Source organism: Schistocerca serialis, chromosome 10 (assembly GCF_023864345.2).
Source record: "Schistocerca serialis cubense isolate TAMUIC-IGC-003099 chromosome 10, iqSchSeri2.2, whole genome shotgun sequence".
In the NCBI taxonomy this organism is placed as follows: domain Eukaryota; kingdom Metazoa; phylum Arthropoda; class Insecta; order Orthoptera; family Acrididae; genus Schistocerca; species Schistocerca serialis.
Genome location: NC_064647.1, coordinates 191,738,855 through 191,752,906, shown reverse-complemented (window position 1 = coordinate 191,752,906; position 14,052 = coordinate 191,738,855). Strand labels below are relative to the sequence as shown.

The window sequence follows — 14,052 nt, the reverse complement described above, 5'->3', positions numbered from 1 at the left end:
GAAATCCAGAATCACATTCCACAAAATGTCAACATTTTACGAACAACAAGTGTAGCATTTTTTACCAGTGAGCACCCGATTCTGATTAACATTTTAATTTTTATCGTGATTCTCACCTACAGTAGAATCGACAGTGCGAATATGACAAAGAATGATTACAGTTTTAACACTTGACAGACAATGTCCAACTAATCGGACAAGCAGCACTAGCTCATCTGGAATAGGGTGTAGGTAGGAAGTACTTGTTGTTTTTCAAATAAAACATTCCAGAATTCATTTCGGCTGATTACGGAAACTACAGGAAAGCAAATCGAGACAGCCAGAAGGGGATCGGAACACACTGTTCGCCACTCACCGTCCTCTGATACGACTTTACAGCAGCGTGTGAAATGCTCGCCGAGAGTAGTACTGACTGTGGCAGCGGAAGTGCGTCTAATTTCAATTCAAATTCCCCACTAACTTCTACTGCTCTGACATATGTTCACATTCATAGTACTTGTGGGCACGAACCAGTGAAGCAGCCACAAAATAAAAAGAGTGTGGCAAGGCAACACAGAGAATCTAATACATTGCAGGGGTACTCTGCATTTAAAACAGCCTGAGTGCTCCCAAACAGCCACCGAGGAGAATTTACGCCACACATTGCACTGTTTCGTTACCTCTCCAAATGCTGGAGGATGATAATGGGGCTTTGTTTTCAGAGTACTGACTGGAATCAAATCCAGTGTTTGTAGGTTTCAGCAAATACAATGCACATCATATTCACACGTGCCAAGCCGGTTGCTGATTTTTCCGATGACACGAATAGGAACAGAGCCATCTCAGATGGGAAAACCCCATGCTCAGGATAATACCCATAGCGTTCGACAAGCACAGCGGTTTGTAAACATTACTTTTACTTGATGGTGACGGTCAGATCAACTGACAAAGTCCTACGTTCATCCAAGCTGATATAGACTGAGTGCCACATGTCAAAATTAAAAAACAACTCCCTCAATCACATGGTGTGTGCCTTGGTGGCTCACTGTATACGTGTTGGACAGAGAACCTGAAGACCCAGGGTACAATTTCTAACTGGTGCAAGCGTTTTTCCGTCATTTATTCCTTCTTTCACTTTGAGCAATACCTTTTCAAAGTGAAACATTCCTAGCTGTACTCTCTGTAACAGCCTGAATAACTCAGTTCACAGGTCAGTACAGGTCAAGGGGGACACCAGATGCAGGCATACCTCGATGAGCCTTATTAAAGGAAACAAGTCTCTTCGACACTTTCCTGTCTGTATCGGCAGCTTAATCAAACTTTTTTTTTTATGCGTGACCAGCAACTGTTTAATTGTCTTATTACAATTACTGTTTTAGATTTACACCATCATTACGGTATCTGTATACATCAAAACAAAACGCAAAACAACTAGAAATGCTTAAGAATCAATCACCAATAAATTCTGGGATGTTACCATATTTCTTTTTCTTTGTCAGTATATTCTTGTACAACTGATGCAATTTTATTGCAAAAATTTTTATTCCACTTTATGTCTTGATCCCACGTTTTCTTTGTAACGCGTTGTAATAACCTTTAACACTGAAGGCGTGAAGAAGATTTAGTTATACCTTTGCTTAGGTTTTCTTTTCATAATAAATGTCTATGGTCGTACACTCTTCAACACATCTACCCTTACCTGACAATCAGTTGTGACTGATTTCATATTGAACATACCACCTTTTAGACAAAGATACCTGTTTGGTCCTGTAGATATTTAGCAATTCAAATCAACCGTAATTACATGGATTGCAATACTGATTCATGCTATGATGTGTAATTAATGGTTGATCTTTCATAAATATAAATTTATGCCAGCTACGTATGACTGATTGATCGTCATGGATTTGTAGCCATTTTATGCTTTCCTCTCAAGTAAATATATGATGTGACAATGGCATAAATCAAACCCAGTGTTATAATAAAAGACAATTAAACAGTTGCACAACCTCAATTAAATGAACAAAGCCATTGGCTATCACCTTCAAAAAAAGTTTAGTTAAACTTTCACAGTCCATTTAACAGGCAAGGTTTTTACATGAACACTGTACAGTGTCACAACACCTGCTTCAGATAATCCGAGTAGATTTTAACTCACCTACTTCATCTCATTTAACATATAGTCTGAGGAAATTGTGAAGAAATGTTTTGAAGGGAATGAGGGTGGTATCTACCAATGGGAAAAGGATCGAATGTATAAAATTTTCTGACAAAGTGGCACTTTTTACTGAATTTTAATTGACAATGAACAAAATGATAGAATGTCTGAGTGCAGCATGCCAAGAGTACAAGATGAGAATTATTAATTGTAAGAAAATCAAAGACATGACTATTCCTACAAAGTAAAGGAATATACAGCTGTGAGGTAAGGGCAGGGCGTAGTTGTACAAGTAAAAAGAAATCAAATACAAAGGCACCTAACAGAGGAAGAGGAGATGACATGCACCCAAGCAATAACAACCAGAACTGCAATGGTTAAGCAAGCATTCAAATAGCAAGAAGAAGCTACTATGTGGCAAACTGAACAGACATGTAAGCAAAATACTGGTTAAATGCTTTGTCTGGAGTGGGGTTCTGTACAGTGCAGAAACATGCACAATAAGAAATGAAGATGAAAGAAGACTGGAGGCTTTTGAGATGTAGACAAGGATGAGTATAGTAAAAATAAACCGGACAGAAAGAATTAAGGATGAAGGACTATTAAGAAGGGATTGTGAACAAATACAAATACTGTAGGAGACTTAAATAGAAAGAGAACTTGTTAGAACACTAGCTAGAAGGCACCATTACTATCACATGCTTTAGAAGCAACAGCTAAAGGAAAAAAAGAGGAAAAAGGAGAAAAGATATCCAGCTAGTGGACAAAATCAGAGTGCAAAACAAGTACGTAATGACAAAAGAATGGCAGAAGACAGAAAATGCAGGAGAGCCAATATTATCTTAAGACCTTCCTAACTGGACAGACCAGATTTGTGGCTGTTATCACACAGGTAGTAATTAAGCAGCAGACACTAAACATGTCCTTTGTCGGATACATATCTCCATGTTACAGACACGTGTATAGTGCTGATCGGTGAGTACAAGACATATGGTGCAATCTCTCAGAAAATGGTGTCACAGAACCACTGATGGCTACAATTTTTTCTTTACTTGCCCGAAGCGAGGGCCAGACCAGTGTCCCACAATTTATCAGAATCTGACATTGTAAACTAAACCTATCTCAATTTCGCCATGATACAGACAGCTGCCAGTGTTTTTTATGTTAATGTTTTGTTTCATGTATTACGTAATAATAACAGCCGAGATGTAGGAGGACAGCAGTGCTACGACAAATGCGTTGTCGTGGGTTGAAACTTCCCATTTCCTGAAGCATTGCAAAGAGACGAGAAAACATCCATCAGGAAGGTGGGTTCTTGACAGGATATAGCTCTCTGTACAGTTCCCCTGAATGCATAGCATTTAGCTTACCTTCAACAACAACAACAATAAAAGAAACATTATGTCAATGCAGTGTGTATGAAGGACAGCCTTTACTGTATGCCTACTCTACACAACAGTGTTTAAAAGGACTAAACTACTGTACCAAAAGTACCTGTACATAAGAAAACAGTATTGCTATTACTGATCTGCTAACTTACATTCCCCATAGATGAGTAGCATTTCTACCTTCTCTTCGTTGGTGTACATTCTACTTATGTTTACATTTGTCCTCTGTCAACGTCAGCACATGGATGTGTTCCATTACCCTGAGTACCTGCACTAAGCATGGGAGCATCAATGTCAGTGTTGTGTTACGTGATGTGATTAATAACATTGTGTTTCAGTGAATGGTACACTGTGATACATTTTTGAATAGATCTTTATGAGAGGAAATGAATTACTGAATAAAAAATACAGGATGCCACTTAAAAAACTCATACCGCCGTTCAAATCTTTGTGAAAAAAAAACAAAGCTACAACGAAGGCAATCATGCTGATTGATGTCCCCCTGACGGCTAAAGAACGTTTGCTTGAAACATTTTGTAATTTGCGTATGGACAAACAGTTATTTAGGGTGGTCAAGATAAATGGGACACCCAGTATATATACTGAAGTGTTTCCTACAGTCTTGTCGGTGTCAGTACCCTGCATCGTGCTACAAACATGAGGGATTTATAGATGCCACAAACATGAGGGATTTATGGAACACGATGTGTGAACAAATGAAAGGAGAGTGTTTGATAAGTGTGAGACACAGTCACATGTTCTGCCTCCACCTGAATTTCCACCTTCCCCTACAGTTTCCACACTGGAGCATTTTATCAGTGAGCTGATCTAACAGGAAAACTACACATTTCCGAAAATTTTAGAACAGCCATCTCTTTTGCTGTAACCAATCACTACAGTAGCATTTAAATGAATCACATATTCTACAACAACAAAACAGATTTAAGTGGAAAGATTTACACCACCACACAGTTCCAGTATCTAGCAGAATACAAACAATTCACTCCACAAGAAACTACACTATACAGCAACTCAAATGCTGCCCACACAATTTTTTTCTGTAAAAAGTTTACCTGTTTACTGACCACATATTCACAGTGGGTCAATTCACAACCAGCGGGGTGCTAGCTACAAAGAGATGGACACACAATGTGAAGGGCACGACATGGGTGCCACCGAGCTGATACATCTACAGGGAGGGGGACGGGGTGGGGTGCCAAGGTGGAGGCAATGCCTGGATCCTCCCTGCTGGCGAGGCGGGGAAGGTGAGGCCCAGTATCAGTGTAGGCGCCACACTAACTACACTTACTGTTTCATGAGGTTGGTGCGCGGGCACACATTGTTGATCTTGTTGTTGTGTGTGATCTTTCGCAAGCCGTCCCTCCACGTCTACACGGTAGATGGCGTGTCGAGAGGAAAGGGGCGAAAGAGACAGGCAGAAAAATAGTTGTATTTACTCGTGTAACACGACAACAAAACAAATGACACATATTACTGCAACAATAATTATACGATCTTTAATGATTAGAACAGCACATAAGTTAAATCACCAGTACAGAAGCTCAGTCTTCAAGGAAGGAGTTTCTCCCTGTATTAGCACAGAAACTGTTCAGTTTAGTTATATTATAACAATACTGAGCTTATGTAGCAAATGTCTGCAGAAATCCTGAAAAGAAAAAGTGAGTGATGGATACAAATGTATACAGGGCATCTGAAAACAAGTTGCAGACAATGTAGAAGCCAAATATTCCCAATAATGTGAGTCAGGATGTGTCACATGTTGGCTCCTCTACTGATCAATTCACAGCCACCACCAGAATAAGGATGAAGGAATTCATCAGCAACCGGATCCAAGGGCAGAGGCCTTATGTTATGTGAGGAACAGAGAGTTCACACTCATGATCAGGAAAGGGGAGAAGGCGAACCCAGAACTCATACTTTCAGCAGAACAGGTGATGAAAAGGCAGATAGTATGTGAGGATCTGAGGAACGTAGGGGAAACAAATGGAAGAAATGACAAGAAAGTCAATGGAAGGGGTGATGGGGAGGGGAGGTAAGCAGAAGGACTAATACTTAGAGAAGAGTCAGGAGCTCGGAGTGGAATAAAGTTGACCCACAAGGGACTGAGGTGACAGTATATCAACCCTCCTGTGTGCCTAACCTGATCTACCCTTCTGAAACTGGACAGTGGAGAACATGGATTTAAGTGAGAAATTTCACACAATCAGAATGCGAGTACTACATATGGCCGGAATAACGAATAATGAGATCAGGGAAATGGTAAAGAAAAGGGAATAGAATTGGTGAGGCTTAAGTGGTACAAAAGGTAAAGAGAAGGACATGTATAGAATAATGAGGAAGATGCACGCACTGAAGCTCTAAGACAAAAGTAGAAAAGAAGAGTACGAAATAGTTGGCTGAAAGGTTGGTGTAGAGAATTTGGAGAGAATACGAGTACTAGAACAGAGTGGTAGAGGGAGGGGGAGGGGTGTCAGGGTAAATTGGAGAGGCTTACATGCGAAGCAGACCCGGCTAGTGGCCACACACTGACCCTCACAATAGTTCATCAAGTGGTAGCAGGAGGGTTAGCAGTTGACATCACCCTCCATTTCTAGAGTGTGCATGATTGTCAATCACTGCAAACTCCAGGAAGGTTCCTCCTTTGCACCACTCCCTCACAATCAACATGTTGGTGATGTCTGTAAGTGTGTCACGTTCAGCATGCAGTGTCACACACCACACAACGTTACGAGGTATGACTGCTTCACGGCTGGGCGTAAACATCACTAACTGTGAAACTTATCTTTCTTAAATAAATTTCTAGTGAGCTCTCACTCTTAAGGCATAATCAACATTTTTGATCCCTTTCCATTCCTGTCATTATGCTGTTAGGTAATTTTTGTGTCTTATGTTCGGGCACCCTGTAAACACCAACCTGCAGCACACAACAAAGAAACTGTTTGCCACTTATTTGGCAGCCTGTAGAATGCTCCCAAATGCTTCCTTAATTTGTTTCTGCAACAAATCATGCAACTACCTTTCACCGGGTGGTATGCATGACACCTTTAATGATAGGTGCAATAAATGAGTATTTGTGTAAATTTTATGGTAACTTCCAACACTTTCTTTGTAATGTAACCCATACAGCTCCACCTGCGTTCTGTTGGCTAGCACAAAACGGATGTCGCAGCCTAATGTTGAGGCCATCAGTTGAGGTGCAGGACAGGCTAGGGGGACAGGGGGAGGGGAAGGAGAGTGGGCGTCACCGAGGTCATGACCCCCATCCCCAAAAATGTGGTTTTGGGAGTAATGACTGTATAGTTACCCCAGGAGTGTAAACCACTCTGCAAAGACAAGTTGAAGTCACAGCTGCATTGAAATTAAGATGGAAAACAAATCTAAAGGCTTGGTCCTCTTCTTTAAGTTTTGTAGTGACAAACATTTTGAAGCCATATTCTCTTGCCATTTCACATAATACGACATACCCTCATACATTTCACAACGAGAGTTATGGTAACCAGCAGTGCAAATCCACTGTTTATAGACCTGTACTTAAAAATACCAATAAATTAAAAATTAATTGAGAACTCAGCTCTGTTTCCATTATGAACCAATGGGTGTGAGTGCAGTAATTACACTATGTGAGCAAAAGTAACCAGATATCCCCAAAAACATACGTTTTTCACATTAAGTGCATTATGCTGCCACCTACTGCCAGGTACTCCTTATCAGCAACCTCAGTAGTCATCAGACATCGCAAGAGAGCAGAATCGAGTGCTCCACGGAACTCACGGACTTCCACCATTGTCAAGTGATTGGGTGTCACTTATGTCATATGTCTGTACACGAAATTTCCACACTCGTGAACATCCCTAGGTCCACTGTTTCCCAAGTGATACTGACATGGAAACGTGAAGGGACACATACAACACAAAAGCGTACAAGCTGACCTCGTCTGTTGACTGACAGAGACTGCCGACAGTTGAAGAGGGTCGTAATGTGCAATACGCAGACATCTATCCAGACCACCACACAGGAATTCCAAACTGCATCAGGATCCACTGCAAGTACTATGGTAGTTAGGTTAGGTTATGAGCGTCTGCTCATAAGCCACACATCACACCGGCAAATGCCAAACGACACCTCGATTGGTGTAAGGAACGTAAACATTCGACGATTGAACAGTGGAAAAACGTTGTGTGGAGTGACAAATCACAGTACACACTGTGGCAATCCGATAGCAGGGTGTGGGTATGGCGAATGCGCTGTGAACGTGAAATGCCTGGTGAACGTCATCTGCCAGTGTTTGTAGTGCCACAAGTAAAATTCGGAGGCAGTGGTGTTACGGTGCGGTCGTGTTTTTCATGCACCCCTTGTTGTTTTGTGTGGCACTCTCACAGCACAGGCCTACATTGATGTTTTAAGCACCTTCTTGCTTCCCACTGTTGAAGAGCAATTTGGGGATGGCGATTGCATGTTTCGATACAATCGAGCACCTGTTCATAATGCACGGCCTGTGGTGGAGTTGTTACACGACAATAACATCCCTGTAATGGACAGGCCTGCACAGAGTCCTGACCTGAATCCTACAGAACACTTCTGGGATGTTTTGGAACAACGACTTTGTGCCAGGCCTCACTGGCCAACATTGATACCTCTTCTCAGTGCAGCACTCCGTGAAGAATTGGTTGACATTCTCCAAGCGGCTGATTGAATGTATGCCTGTGAGAGTCGAAGCTGTCATCGAGGCTAAGAGTGGGCCAACACCATACTGAATTCCAGCATTACCGACGGAGGGCACCAAGAACTTTTAAGTCATTTTCAGCCAGATGTCCAGATACTTTTGATCACATAGCGTACATTACATTAACTTCAATGTGAGGTTAAATGCTGCAAAGCTGACGGCTTTCAATGATCCCACCTATGACGGCACAGATAAATTGCAGCGACCAGAAAGATTACCAATGATGTCTCCACTCTATGGCAGTGTAGCTGAAAGTCAATAACATAACTGCTGGGGGTGATGGTACCACCCTTGCTCCTCATTAATGGCTAATGAAAACTTACCCGGGTCAGAGAGTGGTGCTGTAAGGCATCACCAAGTCATCCTTTTGTTGGTCTTTGTAGGCTGCTTGTAGTCTTCAGTGTACAGCACGTAAGATTAGAACAATAATAAATTCTCTATTCAGAGGAAGAATTAGCAATTGTTTGAATTGTAAACATTGTCAGAGTCGGTCAATAGGAAGTTGAGACCACAGTACACAACTTCAGGGTGAGTGTCGATCAGACAAATGTTCTGTGGCAGGTCCAGTGTGTCCCAGTGGAATGCCATTTTGCAATTAACAAATGACAATTTCTGAAATCTGAGCTGATATGCACAGATACTTAAAAAGATGTGACCCTTGCTTCACTTCCCATCAGAAATCAGATGTTACTACTGATGATGAGTCAGGGGGTGAACTACTGTAGAGCAAATCTTCTACAAGCAAAAAGACAACACAGGGTTTTTGAGAGTGAATGTTCTGCACTATGTTTTTATACATCTGGCAAACTTTACAGTCAATTGATCAGTCAAAAGAAATTTCACTGTAGGATTCGGGAAAAGGCGAGAGAGCGCACGAGATACAAACAGTCAAATGTATGGAGGCATTTACCAGCTTAATAATCTGCATACATCCCCTGCAAGCTATTTCTGAGTGTGCAGTGGAAGGAGAGAGAACTTCCCACACAGCCAGCTCCCCCTCATCTTTTAGCCTCGTGAAATCAGCAAGAGACAGGGGAAGCTGGTGGCGGAATTGTCACACAACATCATGTGAGTCCCAGCTCTACTCTGCACTTACTCGATAGCATTTCACGAGAACAACTTGGCCTTTCCTGCAAAGATTCACTTTTAAACTATCCAAATATCTATTTGAACTACCCAGATATCTATGTTACGCTCAATACTTCACGAACTGCACTATTTCCAAATGTTAAGTAACGTAAACATATGAAAAAGATATTGACTCCAGGGAGTAAATATGAAGGCCAGTGATGAAGTGCATTACTTATAAGAACACATGTCATCTGTGAGATTCAGAGAGGATTACCAACAGCTTTCTTGTTGTTGTGAACCTGCAGTGAATTGAAAAGGAAGGCCTGTAGGGAGTGAAAAGCATCAAAGTGTAGAGGAAACGTACTGACGAGTAACAAGAGAGTGTGTATATGGGTGGAACAACAATACAAACATAAAGCACAGCGAAGACTGAATGAACTTTTCTAAAAGTGGAAAAAATGACACTGTAGTGCATTTGGCACTGTAATAACTTGGAAGACAATGGTGTGTAACACATCATAAAAGTGGTGTTTGTATTCCTTGCGCAATTATTAGTCCAATGAATGCCACAGAAATCTGTGTAAAAAATATTGACCAAAATATGCTTAAGAGGTACACCGGAAAACAAAATGTTACTCAAATAACATCAACAATTTCATCCAAAAACTTTTCAGTGTCTGCATACAAAGAAGTTATTAGTCCAATGAATGCCACAGAAATCTGTGTAAAAAATATTGACCAAAATATGCTTAAGAGGTACACCAGAAAACAAAATGTTACTCAAATAACATCAACAATTTCATCCAAAAACTTTTCAGTGTCTGCATACAAAGAAATTAAAACAAAATTAAAAAAAAAAAAAAAACTTTGCCTTTCTTCCCACTGAGTCACTAAAACATTTTAAAATTATTTTTATGTGCAAATGTCCACATGTGAATTATTAATACACACATATAGCCTAAAGAAAGAGTTACTCCTACGAAATTTACCGGTGAACATATAACACACGCCACAGTCTCAACACTATTATAGTTCCAGCTGACATCACTATGGCCATGCATTACACGGCTTGTCTGTTTCTTTTCTTCTTCTAAATCTGTCAGCATGCACATTTTCAAAACAGAAATACTGTAAACTATGTATGCAAGACTGCCAATGAATCAAATACACAAAGTTTTAAAACACACTAAACATTAGTGAAACACTGTACTTTAACTTGACAGTGGACACACACACATCATGCTCTAATGACTGTTTGCCACCATGCATGTTAGCACACACTGCACAAGTTGTAAGCTTTCTTACAGATTACTGGGGCTGTGTGTTCCAAAAGAAAGAGTTACAACATCAGAAGTTGTTCCTAACAAGTTACCAGTGTAACCCGAAACCATCACAAATCTGCAAGGAGAATTCTGGGACAGAGTGCACATGAACAGAAAATTCATTTTTGGTATTCTCTTCTTTTGGAACACACATATCTAATAAGGAAGACTTGCTCAATGTCGAGCAGGATAAGTCTTACCAGTTAATAGTGTAACATGAGGCTAAGGGAAGAAACCATGCTTAATGGCACATAAATACAGATAATCAGTATTCTAGCCAGAAACATGACACACATGCTGACTGGAACAGTAGTCCCATACTGAAGCAATTTGTTCCAGGATATTAATAGTTAGCACACAGATATCTGAAAGCAAAACTTACTGTTTCTTTAAACACGTCATGGGGCAAACATTATTCGCTTTCACGTTGTGCGTGATTTTCCTGATCCCATCTAACCAGGCCTGTAGGAAGTGAAAAGTATTAAAGTGAGACAGAAACATGAGACATTCTTCTCTTGTTGTTTGCAAACCCTGTGCTTCAGCATGCTTCTGTGGATGTGCCGGCTGCTATAAGTACAATCTCAACCCGTGTTAGACTCAAATAAAAATAATAATAAAAAAAATCAACTATATTATTTCCATACCAGCTATCAACTTACAGGAAAATAAATTTTTTGGCAGGCACATAAGATGTCAAGCACAGATATCATATAAAGAAAGACATTGTTAATAGCTGGATGAGTTCCTCAGTTCGTAAATGCCAATAAAAAGCTTCGGGGAAGAGTTAACACCCAAAGTAGTAAGTAGATACGTGCAATTATAACTACTTCACCATAATTTCCAAGAACAATTTCAAATTGTTATTCATTATTTATCTAAAACCTTTATCATTGAAATATTCTTGTCACTTAGAGACTGTCACCTCCTGGAATAGACAAGAATTCAAACTGCTAAATTATAATAGTTTACTTTCTAATTACATATGTTTAGTGTAATTTTTAATGTTAATAGAAAGTGCTGCAGGACTGTGGGTGTCTGCTCCTCTCAAACTCACATCTCCCCTGCTAAGCTGTCTAAATCAAATTGGAATGGGCGGGTCAGTCTCTCTCTCTCTCTCTCTCTCTCTCTCTCTCTCTCTCTCCAAATATCCACATCATATGATTCCCACTCCAGCACTCGATCCCTGGGATAAGTTTCCTTGTCATAATATTAAATCTCAAAGTGCAAGTGGCGTTTTATATTGATTCATATTTCATTTATTTCCATCATTCATGATGCACCATTACAGTTGCTAGGACATAGTACTTTAGTTCGTCCTTACATGGAAGGACAATTGCCAGAAGTTGCCCTGCACAAAACAGACCGGTTTCGGCTGCTATTATTATATGAGCAGGCAACATTGAGTATAATCACTGAAGACAGTGCTCAGTGACATGGTTTCTATGGATATTTCTGTAGATATACACAGGTGACTGGTGGCAATGTGTGGAGAGTATGCACAGTCACAAAAAGCCATGTACAACTGGGTGGCCGGTTGGAAAACCGGCTGCACATCGATGGAAAAAGGAGTCAGTTCTGGGATGAAAGTGACTGTGGTAATACAGGCTAACATTTAAAAAGCAGAAAATATCATTTTCATTGAGCTGCAAGCAGCCAGAAGCATTCTGCACCACACAGTGCACAAACACCTTAAGCTTGGGAATGGGTCTGCCAGGTGGGTTTCCAAATCCCTGAATGCAGCACCAACACAACAACACAAGGACACGTGCAGTGATCTTCTTCGAAGCCACGGCTACGATCCAGAATATTTCGTGCTCAAACTCTTGACAAGTCTCGGCCCTACACCTGTGAGCTGGAGACCGAAGCCCTATGAGTGCAGTGGATGCATAATGACAGACCCCTCCTGAAGAAGTTCTGTACAGGGCTTTCAGTGGGACAACGCATGGCCACAGTCTTTGTGGACAAGGACAGAATCCTCATCACTGATTGGCTGTAACTGGGGACAACTGTAAACAAATTAATAGTACTGCTCACGTGCAGACTCTGCGAATGTTACACCGTACAGTTCAAGATAAACAGCCAGGATAATGGGTGAAAGACACTCTTACATCACAGCAACTCTCGCTCCCATGCCAACTCTGTGTGTGGGTGGGGTGGGGTGGGGGGGGGGGGGGGGGGCGGGGATGGCGTGTCCGCCTTACATAAATGAGTGTCAGTGACAATTTAGAGCTTAGTGACGCTACACAAGCTACAAACTTTATAGCACTTGCAAGGCCGTCTGAAGGCCTGCACAGGAATATGAGGCTCACCTTTCAAGTTCTCACAAGCAACCATTAAGACAGGTGGCATTAACTTAATTATTGTTTCACAATGTGTCATTTGCTGTTGTTGAAACAATGGCAGCAAAGGATAGCAGCACCTAGTGCATGTACCACACACGTGGCCAACATCAGACCAAAAGAGCTGCATCACATTGGTGTGGCACTGTTTCATACATTTGTGCTAAGACTGAAACTTTAATATTAATGTATTTTCACTGTTTTCAAACATTTCTATGTTATTACCCGGAATGGTGCTGAATTATTGTTGATACAGATGGAAATTCATTAGAAGAGGAAAAGTTCTTTTTCACAACCAAAATGTCTAATTATAGTAACCAATAAGTTGTGCTTTATCTGTCAATTAATATCAAAGGTATAAAACTGTAGGGCTAATTTATGAGACTGTAAGGCAAAATATTTATGAGAAAAGTTCTATGTAAATCAGAGAGTGAGGCAGCATGCTGGTGGTCAATCCATTGAATTTATGTACATATTTTAATCAATTTTCATCTCCAGATAAGATTTATACGCCATCCATCCAACAAGTTCTGAAATCGATTTTATCCCTGGCATACAAGCAACATCAGTATAGTAAACTATGATGGCAGTGACGTGCAACTGACTGGCCAGTTATAGGTAGGCAGTGTTAACTGACGGATGTGAAGTTGCAACAAAGCAACATATTTAAACTGAGTGTTCGAGCCATTCTCCACAACGTTTTGAAGAAGAGAAACACGTGTGCGAAGTTTCTCCCACACACCATGACTCCTGAACAGACACATGGATTCCTGCACACCTGTCATAGACAATTCTTTTCAAGAAAAAAATCATCACAGGTGCAGATACTTTGTGTTATCAATAGAAGCCTACCACAGAGGGACACACTGCAGCAATTGACACGAAGGGGCAATACTTTTGACAACATAACTGACATCTGAGCCATGTGACGAGCAAGTTGAACAATGTACCAAAGAAGAACTTTTCTGGCAGTTTCACATGGCTGTAAGATGATTCTGTGTGTTGCACAAAAGTGGGGGTAGTCTCTCAACACCTAAAGCATTAAAACCAC

At 40.8% G+C, this 14,052-nt stretch overlaps 1 protein-coding gene across 5 annotated transcripts in view; it reads right to left on the bottom strand.

Moving 5' to 3' along the window:
* Positions 1–14,052, bottom strand: part of LOC126424758 (1-phosphatidylinositol 4,5-bisphosphate phosphodiesterase) — a 449,937-nt gene that overhangs the window by 115,633 nt on the left and 320,252 nt on the right. For 4 of the 5 annotated variants that reach the window (XM_050087500.1, XM_050087497.1, XM_050087499.1 and 1 more), the window contains one exon: positions 4,835–4,914. In XM_050087500.1, the coding sequence (XP_049943457.1) occupies positions 4,835–4,914 (80 nt within the window). Of the gene's footprint in view, positions 1–4,834; positions 4,915–11,044; positions 11,125–14,052 lie in introns of all 5 variants that reach the window. The other variant, XM_050087498.1, reaches the window with a different exon arrangement.